General features: G+C 36.1%; 1 protein-coding gene across 2 annotated transcripts in view; it reads right to left on the bottom strand.

Moving 5' to 3' along the window:
- The window catches only part of MAP3K1 (mitogen-activated protein kinase kinase kinase 1), a 98,643-nt gene that overhangs the window by 19,598 nt on the left and 58,101 nt on the right, over positions 1-20,944 (bottom strand). For both annotated transcript variants that reach the window (XM_039543876.1, XM_039543877.1), the window contains exons 2-11: positions 16,106-16,256; positions 14,871-15,074; positions 11,910-12,110; positions 10,845-10,961; positions 10,082-10,230; positions 7,035-7,156; positions 5,069-5,150; positions 4,782-4,962; positions 3,062-3,352; positions 2,471-2,592 (exon numbers count right to left, since the gene is read on the bottom strand). In XM_039543876.1, the coding sequence (XP_039399810.1) occupies positions 2,471-2,592; positions 3,062-3,352; positions 4,782-4,962; positions 5,069-5,150; positions 7,035-7,156; positions 10,082-10,230; positions 10,845-10,961; positions 11,910-12,110; positions 14,871-15,074; positions 16,106-16,256 (1,620 nt within the window). The remainder of the gene's footprint in view (positions 1-2,470; positions 2,593-3,061; positions 3,353-4,781; positions 4,963-5,068; positions 5,151-7,034; positions 7,157-10,081; positions 10,231-10,844; positions 10,962-11,909; positions 12,111-14,870; positions 15,075-16,105; positions 16,257-20,944) is intronic.

Raw genomic sequence — 20,944 nt, 5'->3', positions numbered from 1 at the left:
ATACAACACTACTCTGTTTAAAAAAAAAAAAAAATGAATGCTTATTTCACCTGATGTCATTACTTTACATTTTTCAGATCAACACTTACTCTGTAACTGGACCAATAAAAGATTACCCTTCCAAAAGACATCTCTCTTAATATGCAATTATAAGCGCCATGTGGAGAATTGAGCCTGAACCATTATATTAGTATGTGTTATTTTTAGGGCTGTCGATTAACTGTGATTAAAAAAAAAAATCAATCAATAGAATACCAATTGAAATTTACTAAATATTTGGGATGTTTTTCTACATTTTCACAGAATACAAAGTGTACAGTGCTCACTTTATATTATTTTTGACCATTTTTACAGTCAAATATTTGTAATCAAAAGAAGCAGTATTTTTCAATTCACCTCATACAAGTACTGTAGTGCAATCTCGATTGTGAAAGTAACTTACAAATGTAGATTTTTGTTACATAACTGCACTCAAAACCAAAACAATGTAAAACTTCAGACCCTACACGTCCACTCGGTCCTACTACTCGTTCAGCCAATCGCTCAAACAAGTTTGTTTACATTTACAGGAGATACTGCTCCCTGCTTCTTATTTATGTAACCTGAAAGTGAGAACAGGTATTCGCATGGCACTTTTGTAGCCGGCGTTGCAAGATATTTACGTGCCAGATATGCTAAACATTTGTATGCCCGTTCATGATTCAGCCACCATTCCGGAGGACATGGTTCCATGGTGATGTTTGTTTGTTAAAAAAATAGTGTGTTAATTAAATTTGTGACCTAACTCTTTGGGGAGAACTGTATGTCCTCTGCTCTGTTTTACCCATATTCTGCCATATATTTCATGTTATAGCAGTCTTGGATGATGACCCAGCACATGTTGTTTGTTTTACGAACACTGTACTGTCACTGCAGATTTGACAAAATGCAAAGGTGGTACCAATGTGAAATTTCTAACAATAGCTACAGCACTCGACCCAAGATTTAAGAATCTGAATTGCAGTCCAAAATTTGAGAGGAACAAGGTGTGGAGCATGCTTTCAGAAGTCTTAAAAGAGCAACATTCAGATGCGGAAACTACAGAACCCGAACCACCAAAAAGGAAAAATCAGCCTTCTGCTGGTGGCATCTGACTCCGAGGATGAAAATGAACATGCATCGGTCTGCTCTGCTTTGGATCATTATCAAGCAGAACCCGTCATAAGCATGGACGCATACATTCTGGAATGGTGGTGGAAGTATGAAGGGACATGAGAATATTTAGCAGATCTGGCACATAAATATCTAGCGACACTGGTTACAACAGTGCCATGCCTATGTCTGTTCTCACTTTCAGGTGACACTGTAAAACAAGAAACGGGCAGCATTATCTCTTGCAAATGTAACCAAACTTGTTTGTCTGAGCGATTGGCTGAAGTAGGACTGAGTGGACTTGAAGGCTCTCAAGTTTTACATTGTTTTATTTTTTAATTCAAATTTTTTTTTGTACATAATTCGACATTTGTAAGTTCAACTTTCATGATAAAGAGATTGCTTTACAGTACTTAATAATATTAGGTGAACGGAAAATACTATTTTTGTTTTTTTACAGTACAAATATTTGTAATAAAAAATAAATATAAAAATGAGCACTGCATACTTTGTATTCTGTGTTGTAATTGAAATCAGTATATTTGAAAATGTAGAAAACACCCCAAAATATATATATAAATGGTATTCTATTATTTTTTAACAGTGCGATTAATTGTGCATTTAATTGCAATGAATTTTAATCACGCAATTAATCGTAATTAATTGTTTTAATCGCTTGACAGCCCTAGTTATTTTGTATTACAGCAATGCCTGGAGGTCCCAATCAAGAATCAATTCCCAACTTTACTATCCACTGTACAAACAGATAAAACAGTCCATGCTCCAGGGGCCACAGTCTAGAATTATTACAACAATACTGAGTCCTGAAAGAATGGAGCATAGTACTACAGAGGAGTAAATAGAGAGGAATACTACTGGAGGAATATTAAGAACCAGACTAATAAAAGAGACTCAATGGGAATCCTAAGCACTAGGTCAGGGCAATCCAAGATAACCAAGAGTATAAAGAAGGATGGTGAGAACATACACTCAAAATTTCAAGTCAACATTTGTTGAGAAAGAAAAGATAGGTCCCATAAAGGCAACAAAAAGAACGTTGCATTTGCTAAGTATTGCACATACTGAAAAAATACTATGAGGTGCCTCCAAAACACATCTAGAGCTCTGTCAAGGTAATTTGAATACTACACAATAATTTATCTAAAGACTTCCAGGACCTATAACAAGATAAATTTATAGCCCTACTTGTGATCCACACCTCTTAATCTATAGCCACCAAGAGTCTGCATACTTTCTGCTTCTACATGAAATAAAAGTTCTGAACGTAGTTTTAAAAGATTATTGAAAACTTGAAGACCTATTGAATCAACCACCATACCTGTTGGCATCTGCACATTTAACTAATATAGTCTCTACAACTGGCTTGAGAAGTCGCTGTAGTTTTGTCCTTTCTGTCAAACTATGACAAGGAGTATAAACCAGCATGGCTCTTAATGTTTTCTAAGAAAGGGAAAAAAAGAAATATGAAGTCAGGTCAACTACACTTCAGCTTATTATAAAAACGTTTATGAATAGGTTTATATAACACACATGAAACAGAGTGCTTATCAGTGTGACAAAGGGTTAATACCTGACTATCATATATACTTAGTGTTAGAATTACTCAGTCTGAAATCTGGTTGTATGAACATTGTAAGTATGATCAACACCTTAACTCACTTTACCAGGCATTTGAATATATTTGGCCAGATCCTCAGCTGGTGAAGTCAGTGAAGCCATGCCAATTTACATCTACTGAAGATCTCATCTATTCCCTTCTCAGACAATGCTTAAGAGCTAAATAGGGTCTGACTTTCAGCTGTGATGAGCACTCACAATTCCCACTGACTTTTCTGGGAGCTGAATGCGCCTATTAGTTCTAAGCTACTTCACAAAAATGTCAAAATATGGTAAGGAAACAACTACTTACTAAAGCAGCAACATACACTTTGTAGACAGGGTCAGCACAGACCATGGACAGCACACTGCAGCAGGATTCCACTACAACATCTCCTGAGATACCGGTCTGAGATGATCCACTAGCTGGTCCCAGAGCTCCAGCACTTGTGTTGTTTCCATTGCTGCTCCCAGAATTTCCAGTGCTTTCACCATTAGCCAGTAATAGAGCACCACTAACATCATGGGAAAGACGTCTAAGTGCCATCTCCCGTATATTCCAGTTTCGAGAAAACAAGCAGCCAACTAACTCCATTCCAAACACCTAATGAAAGTAAACATATTCCATTTGATTTGGTTGCAAAACATAACATTTAAAGCTTAAGTATTTAAGTACTGTATTTCGGGAAATGTCAAAAAAGTTTTAAAGGGAAAATCTTATCTTAATCTTTTATGACAGAAAATATACCAGCAGTATCAGTTTTAAATATGCAGCCTGTCATAAAAAATGAAATACTATGAATGGTAATGCATAGATCTTTCAAAGACTTAGCTGTATTTTTGGAAATAATTAGCTTCCCCCATTACATTTTTTTTTAATTCATTATAATTCTGAAGCCAATTACAAACTGCTAGTAAGCTTTACAGGGAGTAGTTCCCTTTGCTTCCTTCCTGTATTCAGTAGGAAAATCCTTTCCACATGAAAAGTCAGATCGGTAGTTCTGCTGACAAAGACCCTCTATCCACAGAATAGGTACAGACAGGGGGGACACTGGTAGTTCCCATACACAGCCTTTCTAAAGTGCCTCATCCATGTTCAGCTGGTCTCCTCTTAAGAGGTAAGAGAGTAGGTCATCTTCCATAACATTCAGTACTTGGCATCTCAGTTATTGCTACCAACAAGTGTGTCTATTAGTGCTAATTATGTTTGTGATGTGACACCTGTCCACTAGGAATTAGGACCAAAAACACCAACTCTTTCACTGAACAGGGCTGTGATATTCTCCAACCTGAAAAATCCCAAATGAAAAAACAAGATTGGGGGTGGAAAAAGTTTCCTGATTTTTTAATTATTATTATTATTTTTAAAAACACAATCAACTGTCTATGAAGCCGATGTGGTTCAGAACAATTTGTGGAGCACTATAATGTGCTTTAGGATTGTGTCAGGAACTCCAAGCACCCATATATTTCTAATTTATGAGTGCACTTCAGAATTTTTTCATCTTTTTCATACTGTTTTCATTGCATGAGCATAAGACCTCTGTCACACTTCTCTTAATATTCTTGGGTAGCCTACTTAGTAACTTGAACATACTACTCTGTGGTATTCTTTCAGGCAGACTCAACAGAATTATGCAGGAACTCACTTTTTGCTGTATAGATGCTTGTAGCTATTATCAGGTGATTTCTCATATTATATTTTAAAAATGAGCAAGCAGGTGTAGTATAACAAAATGGAGCTTTGAAAGAATTTGGAACAGGAAGAACAAAGGTCCGCTGTTGAGCTTGCATTAAAATCAAAAGAGGGGTAATACATTTCCAAAGCATCTGCTTGCTGGCCAATATGCACAATGACAGTGGCTTCTTTGGAAAAAGAACAAGACCTGGCACAAGTGGTTTTACACAGGCAGCTACTGGGATGACCTTATCTTAAAAACAAAACAAACATACAAAAAAAACCCAGGGAAAATCCCATCTCAAAATGACAAATTGTTTTAATTTGAAATTCACTTCATAAGTTAAACCGTTACCTGAATCCATGGCTCAGCTAAATCTTTATAGGTGGAAGGGATCTGCTGAACCCCATAATGAGTAAGGTTAAAATTACTATCTTGTGTTCTCCTTTGCGATCCACCTGTAGGCTGCTGCTGATTTTGCTGTTGAACCACTCGGAGAACTGAAGGAGAATCCACAGGGCTTAGCAATTCATGACTACAAACAAACAATAAATATTTAATGTGGATGAAAAAATTAAACATTTACATACTTTAAAGCTCTATATGTGAGATTCAATCTGTTCACAGAACTGAATGCTTACCTATAGAAATCATGAGATCTCCACTTAGATCTACAAAGAGGGCATATAAGTGGCTCTCTGTTTCTTCTACATTCTTCTGCCCCTGAAATGCAGTAACCACAAAATAAGATGATGCCTAAAGCATATTATAGACTTATGGGAATGTAAAACCAAATGTATGGTTATAAAAATCAACAAATTAAATAGTAAATTTTACTTTAAATTAGGATATATCCTTTTCCTGATAAGGTAAATGTAGTTCTGAATTCAGCTGTCTACAGCATATTGTATGGCTTACAAGACAATTGAGGCATATTGGACCAACTTCTGTTGGTGAAAGAGACAAGCTTTCAAGCTTACACAGAGCTATTCCTCAGGTCTGGGAATGGTACTCAAAGTGTCACAGCTAAATACAAGGTGGAACTGATCGTTAAGCATAAGGAGTTAACGTATGTTGCAAAAGATCATTCAAGATCAAGTGGGCAGTTAACTCTCCTTTGTCCTATGACTGCAGTGGTGTTAAGTGGCTTACAGATTGTTGTAGCAACACAGGAGCTGATTTTCAGTGGCACTCACACAGCCTGGGTCCTGGCCACCAGTCCGGAGAGCTCTGCATTTTAATTTAATTTTAAATGAATCTTCTTAAACATTTAAAAACCTTATTTACTTTACATGCAACAATAGTTTAGTTATATATTATAGACTTATAGAAAGAGACCTTCTAAAAATGTTCAAATATATTACTGGCACATGAAACCTTAAATTAGAGTGAATAAATGAAGACTCGGCACACCACTTCTGAAAGTTTGCCGACCCCTGTAATGAGCCATAAACCCAAACCACTGTATGATACACTTATCATTAGACAATTACAACCCATACTCATGAGGATCACATCCTGAAGGAAATCCTATCAGAACCCTTTCTTCTGCATACAAACAACCCTCCAACCTTGCCAAAGTCATAATCAGAAGCAAACTCCCCACATACCAGCTCAAAGCAATACCTGATCCAGCCATAACAGATGCAAAACCTGCAGCCATATCTCCCCTGCTCCGATGAGCAGTTACTCCACCCCCAATACACCTACATACGCTTATCAGAACACACGGTTACCTCATCCTGTGCACTAAATGCTCCAACCATCACTATAAGTGGGTGAAACCAGACAATCACCATGCTCCTAAATGAACTCTCACAGAAAAGTGATAAAAGACAAACACACCCTATCAGTCACGGTCAAAAACTTTTCACAAAACCGTCACCCCGTATCTGATCTCTTGATCCTCGTCCTCAAAGAAAACTCCTTCAAAAGACAAGCCTGGGAACTAAAAGTCATAACTTTACTAAACACTAAAAATCATGAACTCAACAAAGACACTGGATTTATGGCTCATTATAACAAATCTATAACCCACTAAGCCTCCTTTGTCCTACAACTGTAGAGGTGTTAACTGCCCACTTCACCTTAAATGGTCTCTTGCAACGCATTAACTCTTTATGCTTAACAAATTTGTTCCACCTTGTATTTAGCTGTGACACTAAGTACCATTCTCAGACCTGAAAAAGCTTAAAAGCTTGTCTCTTTCACCAAGAGAAGTTGGTCCAATAAAAGATATTATCTCACCCATCTTGTCTCTCTAATATCCCGGGACCAATACGGCTACAACTACACTGTAAGTTTTAACTATACTTTAATTGCGCTGCTTCTCCTAAGGCAACATTATTCATTTACATTAATCACGATATTCCACATTAATATCCACTAGTTGATAGAGTTTCAGTAAGTTCTCCACAAGCAACACAATGAAATATAGAACTTCACATTCATCTTTCAGATCTGTACATTTTTAATATAAAGCTGTCAAGCTTTGATGCATTCTTGTTTCATTTACTTGCATTTCAAAGAATGGGTATCATGCTATACTACACTTTGTTTATGTATTTAAAGTCACCAGTAATAAATGTAAATAAAACAATGACATACAAATTGACATGCAGTGATGATGTAACTTATTCCTGCAGCCATCTTCACACACAGTCAGGCTCTCTTCATCCAGCATGCCTAACAAACAAATGGGGCACATCTGTTCTTCTTCATCCTTCATACTATTAAAAAAAAAGACATTAGCAATATGAAAAATTGCACAGATCAGAATCCAATATCGGTATTAAGTCAAATATTGATTAATGATCAATGCTAGTTGTCATAATACTCTATAACCAGCATATCACATTTAAAACAGTTAAGACCAAGAGTTAGGCGCCTCAGTGAGAATGGCGTGATTTTCAGAAGTGCTGAGCATTCAACAGCTTCTGTTGCAATCAATGGGATCTACATGGCGTTCGGCACTCAGGAAAATCAGGCTACACAGCTAAAAAATGACTCAGGAGCATAACTTTAGGGAAAGACACAATTTTGAAAATCTTGTCCTAAAGAAGTCTACTTTGCTGTTTACTCAATATTTATGATTGGAATGATTAAGGACTTATTAGTAATTTATAGATTGAAACAAAACATATTTCTTTTTTGTCACACTTCATCCACAACTCAAGACATTTGTTCCAAAGTTGCTCTTTAGACCATCACAGCAGGTCTTGAATACTATTTGATGAACATGTGTAAAATTCAAAAAGCAAATGTAAAATAAATACAGCTGCTCTGTATTTTTGCTGCAAGCAGGTGTAAATATTTATAGCATTCTCGTATGCAACAATATACTAATCAGTATCAGCTAAATTTTAGATGTACAGTACTTTCATTTTGTTTTCTACCATTAAACAATCACTTTAATTTCAAATTAATAGTCTGAGGCTAGAGCGTTTGACTGTATATAAATTACACTGACAACGTATAATGAAAATATCTACGCATCATAACACATTTTTGCAAATGGGCACAAAGATATATTTTAATTATAATAATTAAAAGACAGAAATGGAAAGAACGTGCTTGCAACAAAATGGAACAATGTGGTGTTGGCTTGCGTTCGTAGAGGGACAGACAAGGACAAGCCGGATAAAGGTGATTAAAAGACATCTTATCAGTTATGCCATTGTATACACCTACACAACTTTAAAAAAAAACAACAAAAAAACCTACATTTGTCTGGCAACAGTGAATTAAGTTATGACTGTAGAATTGTATACATTTATGATTTATTTGTGCATTCACATTGTGTCTTACACAATCACTTATTTTCTAAAAAGTTTTTAAATAATTGAGATTTTTTGCAGATCTGAAAAATCCACAGAAGTAAATTTACAGTAAAAATTTTCAGTTCTACAGTATCCTAAAAATACAAATTTCAGTGTGGTCATAAATGTATTATACTTTTTACTTTCAAGAATTAGTAGTAAACCATAAATTTAAATGAAGTACAACAGAAACATCAAGACTGTGTAAACTTATCTCTAATGAAATGGAAATAAAGTAATACAGTGACTGTTATATATATTATAACATGCCAAAATGGCTTCACTATAAAATGATTGCAATATATTTTGCTATGTCAACAGCTGCGTGGGTTTTCTTCAGGTGTACCCTAATAATGCAAAATAATGCAACAATGTAATGTAATAAATCAGAAAGTTATCCAAGTTATTCCTATAACAAGTCTTCCCAGACACACATCTAACTAAAGGAATTAATCTGTCAGAAGAATAATTTCAGGGAAACAATTGTAGGCATTTAACAGGTCTGTATGTGTTTACACATAAATATGTATTTACAATGAAGCAGTATGACAGTTAGAAAAATACATAAACACAAGGCAACAGGAAACCATGTTCATGATCTAAAAGCCCAAACTGAAAACATGCCTAAATATATTAATTTTGCCAGATGGACACTGTAGTCTAAAGTAATATACCAAGATTATTCGTTAACATAAGGTTCCATTTTATGCTAAAGTAAGAAAGTGTCATTTTTGGTTTTCTTCTAAGCATCCTCTGAGGAGCATCCACCTTAGTTTATTCAACCAATGTATATAAATTCATAGAAAACATTAAAAAAATTAAGAACCTAAGACTAATAAAATGAATTTTATTCATTTTAGCCCCTAACAAAATTTACAAGAGCTGTTAAGCAAAAACAATGAAGTAAAAATAATAATTTGAAACAGCTTTTCAAAGAATCATTAACTTTACTAAGCTTAAGTACTGGAAACATCATAAATATGCTTCTAAGATGGTATGTGCTAGAATGATCCAGATTGAAAAAGAAAATAAAAAAATACTTTAAAATAATTTACTCAATGTGTGTATGTGGCTCAAAAGTGAGTGTGTGTGTGTATTATCTATATGTGTGCACAAATTCACTTACATACTCACAAAGCTCTTGTGTGTGTGTGTGTGTGTGTGTGTGTGTGTGTGTGTGTGTGTATATATGTACACACAATATCTCACTTTTTCCTGTGCAAACAATTTTGAAAGCAAGCTTATACTCTGTGTGTGTGTGTGTGTATGTATATATGTACACACACACACACACACACACACACACACACACACACAGTATACTTCCTTGGAACTTGCAAGCATATGACTGTTGCTTCTAAGTGATACAGCTTGCTTTCAAAATTGTTTGCACAGGAAAAAGTGAGATATTTCTACATTTGTGAACATTTGCATGCATGCTACATATGAACACATGCACACACACACAAACACATCAGTTTTGGGAGCTAATGTGTACTCCAGTCTTAAAAATGATTGCATACATTTAAAAAAAAAATTCACTTTGAACAAGGAACAGGATTCTCTGCAAAACATCAATATCTAACACATTTTTCAAACAGGTCTTGTAAATTCAATATGCCTGTGTTGGTATCAAGATGACCGATGTAAACCTGATTTTTTTTTTTTGGCATACACAAAATTATTAATTGTGACTTAAAATGGAAACAGCTTTAAATAGATTCAAATAAAATGTAAGTGTATCTAAACCTCCAAAATGGGGGGAGGAGGGGAAAAGAGGTCAGGGAGAGAATGCTACAGAACAAAGCTTTTTAATTCCTTTAGAAAAATACTAACCTGTTTTCTGAACTAGATGTAGAAGTACTAGATGATGACAATGTATGAGAATTTGACATGCGTGAGACAAACTTCTGGATGGTGTTACGAGATGGAGCTTTGATCCTTGAGCTACGCCTACTGTGATATTTCTGGAACAAACTCTCAACCTAACATTGGGAAAAGATAGTAACAGTATGCTATAAATACCTCACACATAAAGAGATGTTCTTGAGATTTCGATATTGATAATGAAACATAGTTATCTATATGTTTATAACACATTATTATTATTAAATTGTAATTGCAGCTGCAACAGCAGGGATTTCACTACTGTCTTGAGAATAAAATGGTTTGCAAGGAACAAACTAATTTACATAAAAATCATCAGCTCAATTTTTCTTTACTTTATACAAAGAGTGTGGGGCAGAAACTTGCTCAGTTTAATAATTTACTGTTGAGACAACAGATAAATGATACACTACCGATGCTGATGAAAATATAAATATAAATGTAAATTAAGTGGAAAAGAAAGTTTTATGGCATATTCACTGAACCAAAGATTTCTACTTTTTAGTTGCTCCTTTTATTGCAAAAATATTTTTCTAATATTTACATAGTTTTTTAAATTAACACCCAGAAACACTGGCTAAATTAAAAACTTGTAACTCTATTCCTTTAAAACTTGGTACAGTCTTCAGCCATTTAAAAAACATGCCCTAAAAATGCTCTAACTTTGTGTGTGTACTCACATCTGCTATTAAATACATCAGGAATTAATTACCTCAAAATTCTTCAAGGTCTTTCTCCAAAGCATTGGGTCTGAGGGTTCTAACTGGAACACTCGAAGCATGACAAACAGCAAATGAATACAAAATGTTCCACGCCCACAACTGCATGTCTACAAAGAAACATATAGCAGGTTTAGGACCCTACTGTGGCTTGATATGTACACATGTGCACATTCTTCATTTAAGCACCTACACTGTCTAGTACTTTGCCCAGACAGTGAAAATACAAGACCGTGAATGGATGTAGAGTGAAATTAAACTTCTGAAATGTGACTAATGCTTCTGTTCTTCGTCAAGAAATAAATAAATGGGTAACAACAAATTATGCTACTTCTCTCCTGACATTTTTCCTCTCAGAGGCTGTAGTTACCATTCATACCAAAGGACCTTATCCACATGATCCTCACATCACCCAGTATGAAGGCAATCAAGAAATTTTCTTCTGCCATTTATAGACCTTTGCACCCTGTTCCAAGAACACACAAGTCTAGTTGCTCCCTACTGAATAGTCACACCATCATTAGGAGGGTCTATTTGGAGAAGATCCCATAGCAGGTATTAATACTACTATGAGACTGTTCAGAGAGCTTTCATATGCATTTGTTCTACATTTACCAGTAAACAGTGGGTATATATATCCAGGAAGTGTAGACCATAAGACATAGCTATAAGAAATTAAAAGTGCCTCCTTGTAGTGGAAGGTGGAGCAAAACAGAAAGTAGCAAAATTTCAGCCAAAATACTAGTTAGAAATGAATATCACATCCACTGAGGGAGTGTAAAATGGGTGAAAAATAAATGTGAAACACTAAATTTGCACATTATTAATGATTCCTCAGCTAAATTAAATGGATTTTAAAAGAAAAGCGTTTGCTGCAGACAACCTCATGTTTGAAGTATAATTGGCACATCATCATCATATGTACAAAATACACATTTTAAATGCTATTTCATAGGATAGCTAAATATCTAACTTTGGTTTATGAATTTATAACTTCATCTACCTTGGTTCCAACTCTGTAAATAAAAAATATTGTAGGCATGCTAGGTGATTCCTACCTGAGGCCCAATGAACACCCTATACTTGTTATCAGGACTGTCTCCTCCAATTAAGAAAGAATTAGGTCCAATCTGCTGCAACAGGTACAATCTGGCTCGCATAACTTTGTTGACACGACGATTTGTTTCCTCAGGGCTATATGGTGAGAAGCCATCTGGAGACGGAGCTCTCCGAGGTGGTGTTATTCTCCCACTTTGAAACTGCAACAAAATTGTTTCCAGTATCAACTATTTCTCTCTTCACTAAGAAATTCTTACATAAAAGACTATTATTTGTTTGTTAAGTGACAACAATAAGCTCAACAATGCTCTCAGCACTGACCAGAATGCAAAATGAGAAAAAGTCCCTACCTTAAAGGGACTACAAGGATTATCAAGGTGCATTTATTTTCTTCCATGCTCAAATCCAGCAGACATCAGATGCAGCAAACACAGTTTTAAACAAGCTTGTTGGAATATTAACAGAGTAAGTAAAAGTCCAGTAGCTGGCTTTTATTTTTCTTGAAATTTTTGTTCACTGATTTTATTGCACTATTTTACCTGAGTAATTAGAATTGAGAGACCACTGTGGACTTGTGAAGGGCAACACTGAATACTGGGGTTCTGTGAGATGAAATTTCTTCATTTATAAAGTATATTAGCACTTTTAAATTCTAGCCATCGAAGAATAAGAGTTTAAAAGAAATTCTCAAAGGAAGTTATCAGATAAAAGATGAAATGCCTTTCTCTTGTCTTAACTATGCAAAGAGATCTCTCACTTAGGGTTCTATGTTTTTTATTCTAAAAGAAATGACCCAACCTAGTATCAAAGTGCATTTATTTTCACTTGAATTTCTCTAACATATTAAGATTTTTTTAATACTTTTTCTGATGTTAAACTTAATATTGCCACTGAATGGTTGGAATCCAATTTGAATTTCAAATAGTGAAGTAGAAGATTGTAAGTGAACCGTTCTTGTTAGTCATTAATTCTAACATGGACTAAACCAGGGGTTCTCAATCTTTTTCTTGGTGAGGCCCCCCTTAACGTGCTATAAAAATGCCAGGACCCAGTGGGGGCAGGAGGCGGGGAAGTCGGTGCTCTGGACCAGAGGAGACACCCTTAGGCATAGGCATAGTTTGACTTCTATTTGGGGGAGCACGGGCTGGCGAGGCACGAGCCAGCTCCACACAGTGGGGTCCAGGGAGGGAGCGCCACCTCCACCCCAACTCACTCAGGAGGGCCACTAAGCCTGTCTGGGCTGTGTGGGGTTACAACCAAAAAATATAAACTCTAAGGGGGGGACTCAGCTTAAAAAGTTTAAAAACTGCTTAGGGTGCAGGGAGGGGATAGCAAGGGGCTGTGTGAAGTGAGGGGTGTAGCTCAGGGTGCAGGGGCTACGGTGACCAGACACCCAAGTGTGAAAAATTGAGATAGTGGGTGGGGGGGTAATAGGAGCCTATATAAGAAAAAGACCCCAAAATCGGGACTGTCCCTATAAAATCGGGACATCTGGTCACCCTATCAGGGGGTGATAGCTAGGGGCTGTGTGAAGTGAGGGGTGTAGCTCAGGATCAAGCAGGGGATAGCTTGGCAGGCAGGAGAGTAGCTCAGCCTCAGGGTGTAGGCAGGGAGTTGCTAGAGGCTGTGTTGGGGGGGCTCCCAGTGCAGGTCGCAGCTTCAGTGGGCAGCAGCTGGAGCTCCCGACTTCAGTGCTGGGTCTCGGGGCACCGGGTTTCAGTTGCAGGGTTCCGCGGCACCCCTGAAAGGGCTCATGGACCCCCAGGAACCACTGGACTAAGCTTTACTTTTAAATTAACTTGATTTCCAGTGACAAAAAATTACGAAAACTCATTCAATGGAAAAAAGTCTATTAGCTACAAATGGAGGAAAGGCAAAATTGATTTTCTTAATTGTAATCTTGGTCTCTCCTAGCATGGTGCCACTGTTCCCAACGGAAGTTACAACTCATGGCATTTCTGACCAATCAGTAGAAAGGAAGCAGAGCGCTCTTCTTGGAAAATGAAAGTCTACAGCAGTAGATCTATCACGGGAGAAAGAAAAGTAAACTGCACGCACTCTACCTCATGCTCAGATATATTGCTGTTTTCTGTAGCAACTCCATATGCTTTGCCCAAGATTTTCAGAAGTGGGAACCTACAGTCAGACTTCTTAATAAGTCAGGCCATTTATTTAGGAGCATAAATTGGGATCCAGGTGCTTAACTTTAGGTATAGTTTCTCTTTTGCCAAGTGGTAGCAGATGTCCAGGGGCCTGTGCAGGCTGGCTTCCCAGTGACAGAGAGATCAGTGAACGGAGTCTAGGTATTCTATACTTATTCTAAGTAAAGCTTGTTTTATTTGTACATGTACACCAGTTCTCGAACAGAAGTGTTCACAAACAGTACGTAGGCAATTGCTTCTTTTAGAAATCCAAACCCAAAAACCAAGACCTGGTTCCCAGGGAGCATCTCTGCTTCAAGAATTGACTCCACTCAAAGATCCAGGAAGAGAGCAAACTCTGCCACCAGAACTTTACATAAGCAAACTAACACATAGCACGTGTCTTTCCAACACTGGATATTTTCTCATGTGCTAAGAACTTGGAAGACTATGGGTAACAGCACCATCTGGTGACACCTGCCATAACAGATTCTATTTTTGAAAATCCTGATCCAGGTTTATTTGCTACAAAAACAACAGATCAAATCAAGCATGGAATCGCATCCTTCACATTTAGTTTCCTAACAACTATGAATGTAATATTTAATAGGCATACCACAGATTTCCTAAGTAAAATCACAAGTGGGAAACCCCTTTGAACATGCATCTTCTCTCCAAAACCAGTAGTTAGAGATAGCCTTTGTTTACAGTTCAGAAGTACCAAATTTTGACATGTGTATAGCAATACCCCCTCTTCCATAAATGGTGACATCTCAAAATAAAGTCAAAACCATGATTATATTACATTTTCCAACTTACAGGCACTGGAGATACCCTTTTTCTTCTAACACCTGGTGATTCTGATTTAACAGTTCTAGAGGATGAGGATGAGGAGCTACTAGGAGAAGGGCTACGTCTTCCTTTCTGAGCTGAAGAAGCATTGCTTTGCCCTTCAACTTGAGGTTCTATTGATAGTTTGTTGCTTTCAGAGCCATCACCTTTCACTGGGATTGGTTTTACCACCTTGGAAGAAATAAGTCACATAGTTTGTGGTTAGTAAAATGATCATCTTCTAAATAAAGCAACAGAACACACTAACTTGAAGTCTGTTTTGGAAACATATGTACAATGTTTATATTTATTTGTTTCGCATCGGATATAGTCCCTTTATATTGAGACTATTAGCTATTCCCCAATTATTTTAGTGATCAGTGTTTGAGAGTCACATTGGCATTTCAAATGTGTGTGTATTATTAGATTAATTCCCATTCTGTTTTTCTTAGCAATCATATGTCCAAAATTAACATTCATTCGTGTCTATAATGTTAACAGTTTCTGCATGATTTATTTGCCACCTTTGGTTCTTCCAAGTTATAGCTGAAACTATTTATTTAGCAATCTGAAGTCAAGAAGAAATGGCCAAGTTCTTTATTGTAAATAATTATGCTTTTGATCTTGCTCTTTTGCATGCATCTTTCAATGTTATTAAGACAAAACCAATCACAAGCCATCTTGCAAAAGAAGAGCAAAATGAACTCCTTGCATTTTGGTTTACGTAAAGAATTTATCATGGAAAATGTTTTTTCCGGTGATAATCACCTGTGCTAGACAAATGGGGGATTAATACATCAAAGTTTTAAGAAAGTGAATTTTTTTTTAAAATTAGAAACAAAATCGTGGGGAGGCTGACTGAGAAAAAGGAGAAAATGGTTTAAAGTTTTATTCTGTAAAACACAGCTACTTTGGATGTCAACAGAGGGCAGTGTTGTCACAATAATATTTTAAGCAAAACAGTATCAGTTGAGCTATTTGACTTTCTAAGTACCAAACACATTACAGATCTGTAAACTATACAGAATTAGCAACAATTCTTCAAACAGCCAATAAAAGTGAACAAAGAGATCATAACTAAGTGTAAGCAATCATAACTAAGATACGGGGTAGTGGGGTTTTAAGAACAAATATTTATTAAGCCGTCTTGGCACTTTTCACAATTGTAAATAATCAGTAAAAAAAATTCTAATTATTATTACCCTTTCTTGAACACTACTTACCACAGGTCCTCTCCTGCTTCTCCTTTCCAGCCATTCATGCTTCCAGGCTGGCATACATGTTGCCTTGAGTTTCTCCCTGATCATGCGCTCTTCTGGGCGGTCATCCATTTTCTGCAACCCCCTGAGGGTTTCTTTATTCTCCATGTCACGACTAAAATAAAGAAAAAAAAATCATAAATGTGATTGTCTTTAATTAAAATTAAAGACATAACACTGTGGTATTCTTAAACCTTGTACCATCATAAATTTCTCTCTCCCTCTCCCTCTCTCTCTCTCCTTACAATATAATTACCAAAACATTAATTCCAACTGGCTGGAGCAAGCCACTTAAGCATTACTGTGAACAATTTGCTACCCTGCTATTTGGAGCATAACTGCTATGAGGCATATTTACTTGAAATGTGTACTAGTCTGGGTATTAGACATCCAATAAGAAAGGCTTCTTTATGAAATACTAATTTGAACCAAAACAAAAACCCCACATCAACCAATGCCCTGCCTCCAGAACCTCCCATAAAAAGCTCTCAAGTTTAAGGTTGCTCATATACCTATAGACACATGAAGGCTTGCAGTGTCTCATGTATTTTAAGACAATTTATAACATGAATAGTGTAGAAGATTTAGAAAGAGGAAGGTATATTATAAAAATATGTCATGCCACAAGTCATTTGTGTAAAGAAAAGCTTAGTGAAAGCACTTAACACTTAATTTGTTTAAATTAGAAAGGGAAGTCATAAAAGTAAGGATTAGTTAAGAGCTGCTTTCTGGACTACTTTTGACTCAAAAGCATTCCCAGTCAGTTATCATCATAACAAAATATGTAGTCCACTAATATCACTAAAATGAATGCTTATATGATTTTGACCTACAGCAAAGGAGTTGCCTGTAATACTCAAATACCTGAGTACACATGAGAACAGTCCGAAGGATTACCTGATTCTATTGAGCTATCTGCTAAAACACCAAGAAAACCACATTCCTAGCCACAACACACGATCCCTTGCTATGTTCTAGAAGTTAGTTCATTTAAAAGAAAATAAATTGTATTTTTTCAAAAAGCAAATCTATCACCTAAACCGAATTAGACTGACAATCTGAATGGATGCTTATCAAAAATATTTTTTTAAAAATCAAATTAACGTGGAAAAAATAGGGCTTTTAATAATTTGTCTACACAGAACAAATAATTTGCATATTTGCCACAGTTTCATATACACACACAATCCTATCTTAACCTTCTAAAATGTTTATCTTAGTTATGCAGATAAAACTTCACTACTATACATTGTCTTATGAGTTTTTTGTAAGTAGTATTACTATTAGACAATACATAAATTATCTTTCCTGTGATAAAAATGAATTTAAAATGTCTCTGCTGTGCAACAATCCATATCTAATGGTGAAAAAGTGATTGCAAAGAATGAAAAAAAATACTTTGATCAAATGTTTTTGTTGGCCCAAAACAGCAGTGATCAATGTTACAAGAAATTTTTTCTCTCATTGTAGAGACAAAGGAAACAAACTATCTAGAGATAGGAAATATCTTTTTCCTGTTCAGTGCAGAAGTGCCATACACAGATGGACACCAGAAAACAAAATATTTTCTTTTCTTTCAAGCAACATCCTCTAAACATACTGCTAATATGAGTTTGATTTTAGGAGTTTTATTGAAAGTGGCCGATTAATCCTACATTTCTAAATACAATAAAAACTCCATCCAAATAAGTAAACCATTTTAACCTCTGAAAAAGTCAGGCCCAATCTGAGTAATCAAGGAGATCAAATATATATTTAAACAAACCCAAAATTGGAATATTCATAACTCTGCTGCATGAAAAAAGTGTCTGAATCCTAATATAAACAACAACAAATTCTTCAATATCGTGAAAGACACAATATTATTTATGTTTCTGTAGTAGTCAGAGTTCCAATCAAGAATGGGGCTCCACTGGGCTGAGGGCTACACAAGAATATACAAAATCACTCCCTAACTTATGTAGGGCCTTATTTATATTCTTTCCTTATTCAGCCAAAGCACCCCAGACGACTATGGGAGCTTTACCTGAATAAGAACTGGGCCCATATAATGGTACAGCCACAAAAATCTAGGTGAGAATTTGCCTTAGATATTTTAAATTACTTAAACATCTAAAATATACTGTAGCTGTAATTTCAAATGCATGAATATTGTGTATACAAGACAGAAAAACTATGCAAGCAACAAAAGAATGAAGCATACTATTTCATCTGTTCACATAACCATGATTAACTTCCCAACTGATATAAAAAAGTCTTAGTGGCCCTTGAACTTGAATTCATGAACAATGTAATACAAGAGTGAAGGCTTCACAATCTGTACTTGTTCTCTAAAAAGCAGAAGCAACTATCTTGTTCTCTCATGTGACAGTAAAACCAATATACTCTGACTTACAAAGAACTGTTGTTTTTAAATGTAGGTGGGATAGACCAGCTGAGTCTGAAAGTGTTCTCTCTAGTAATCTAAGATAAGTTCTGCAATAGGGCATTCTGCAATTAAGTATCATATATTACCACAGAATGCTGTTTTGGAAAAAAAATTAAAAGATTTTATGTCACTGAACTCAAATATAGTTTTAAGTGAAATGCATTATTAAGAATTCTTGTACTGAGCATTTAAGACAATCCCCTCCCCCAGTGTGTGCATGGAATATCCTTGTATCTTGCAACATATTTCATAAACTGAGTTTATCCACAGTTGGGCCTGATCTTCATAACTAAGGCAAGTTCATAACTAAGGCAAGACTCCTGCTGACTAAAATGGGCAATGGTAATTTTGAGTCATGTTAGCAGGATTGGTTCCTATATTACTCCACTTTAAAATCCTCAGAACAATAAAAATAGCTTTTGATGGATTTTGTGGACTGCACCACTCCAACAAATCATCAAGCGCCTGATCTTGCAAGGTGCTGAAGACTAACTCTGATCCAGAGAAGTTTTTAGGCACAAACTCAACTTTTAAGCATGGCAGTACTCCCAACTGAAGATTAACACTAAGCATATGCTTAAGTGCTTTGCTAGAGCAAATGGAGAGCGCCTGGCTGAATTTTAACATTACATCTCTGTGAATAAAACTACAGCAATATTGCTAGTGGAATATAATCATCAGTAATTTTGTGTGTACACACACACACACACACACACACACTTCAGTTCACTTTTAACAAAATATACTTATAAAAGCCACACTCTTGCCACAGGTCATTTTTAGGACTACTACATAAAAGTATTCAGATCATAAAAGATACAAATACAAGCTTAGGCAGTTTATTAATATTTGGAAGTTCACAGATAATTAGGAAGAATTATTTCTGATACACATTTTATGACCAACTGCTACAATGACATGAACTACTACTGTACCTACTTCTTATATCAAGTGTTTGAGATTCAAATACCAGAAAATATAAATCTTTTATAACCTAAAATTAAATACCAACTGTTCAAAAACAAAATGGAAATTAGTTTCCAGTTGCTGTTCCTTAATAACTTCACTACCACCACCTGAAGAATGTCGAATTATTAAATTATCCATCTATTCAATACACATTTTATAATATGTGATTATAGCTCATTCTTTCCACTGCATCAGGTGGCCATGTATTCAAGTCACAAACTAGATTCAGATTTATACTTAATGCAGATGGCAGGACCTCAGAGAAAAAAGGTTACATTCCTTTGTCTGAGGGGTTAAACAGATGTTCCCTATCTGCACATGCAGTTAGAAATTAGATAACATCTCAGCACTATAAAAGTACAGTGCTATGTAAGTAAATTACATACAAAAGTCTACATTAAAATAACATTAATTTAGGTTGCAAGATCAAGCACTGGAAAAACATGAAATATAAGAATTAAGGTTGCCAGTACAACTGTATCATCTGAGCATTTCACAAACGCACAGATTGCATTTCAAATCAGAGAGTATTATCCTCATTTTACAGATGGGCTAATGGAGACAAAAACTTGCCTGAGGCCTCACAGTGAATTACTGGCAGAACCTCATGACTTTCAAACACTGAGCTTGTTCCTTCAGGTCATGCTGCTTTACTGCCCAAATGTTAAGCATCCACAGCTCCTACTCACTTCAGTTGTAGTAGTGAGTGTTCAGTACTTCTCCAAATCAGACCCCAGGCATTCGAGCTGGGTACACTGAACTGAGGAACAGACAATTAGTGGCCACTTGCCAAAATTTGTGTTTAAGTGACTTGCTCAGCATCACACAGGAAGTCTGTGGCAGATGCATGAATAGAACTGAGTTTTTCTGCCTTAAACACCAGAACATTTTCTTTTCCTGAAACACACTGCCTATCTCATTCTCTACACATTTTAACTTCTACAGCAGGAAAGGAAGGATTCCTAAAAACAACAGCCACATTTAGTACACTACCCTCATTCATTCCTTGAGCCCATCCATCCTGTGCACTGAATGTGGCAGGAGTCCTTTGGAAAAATGGTATGTGATCACATAAATTACGTATGTTAGCACAATGCATATACACAAGAGGGAAGCATTAGGGTTGCATGGGCAGGCAACACAGCTTTCAAGAGCCATGACCTACAACTTAAACGACTTGCTTTTAACATTTTTTACATGTAATTTCCTAAATGTATTTTTAAAAGTAAAAATAAATTATATTATGCAATTGTAATAACCCCCACATAATGCATCATCAGGCATTGAGAGACTAAGGGTAGGTCTACGCTGCAATTAAACTCCTCTGGCTGGCCCACATCATTTGACCTGGCTCGCAGGGCTCACGCTGCAGGGCTGTAAAATTTCAGCATAGACATCCAGGCTTG

This window comes from Mauremys reevesii, linkage group 6 (genome assembly GCF_016161935.1).
Source record: "Mauremys reevesii isolate NIE-2019 linkage group 6, ASM1616193v1, whole genome shotgun sequence".
NCBI classification, from domain to species: domain Eukaryota; kingdom Metazoa; phylum Chordata; order Testudines; family Geoemydidae; genus Mauremys; species Mauremys reevesii.
Note: the sequence above shows the minus strand (reverse complement) of the source record. Positions and strands in the feature narration are given on the sequence as shown.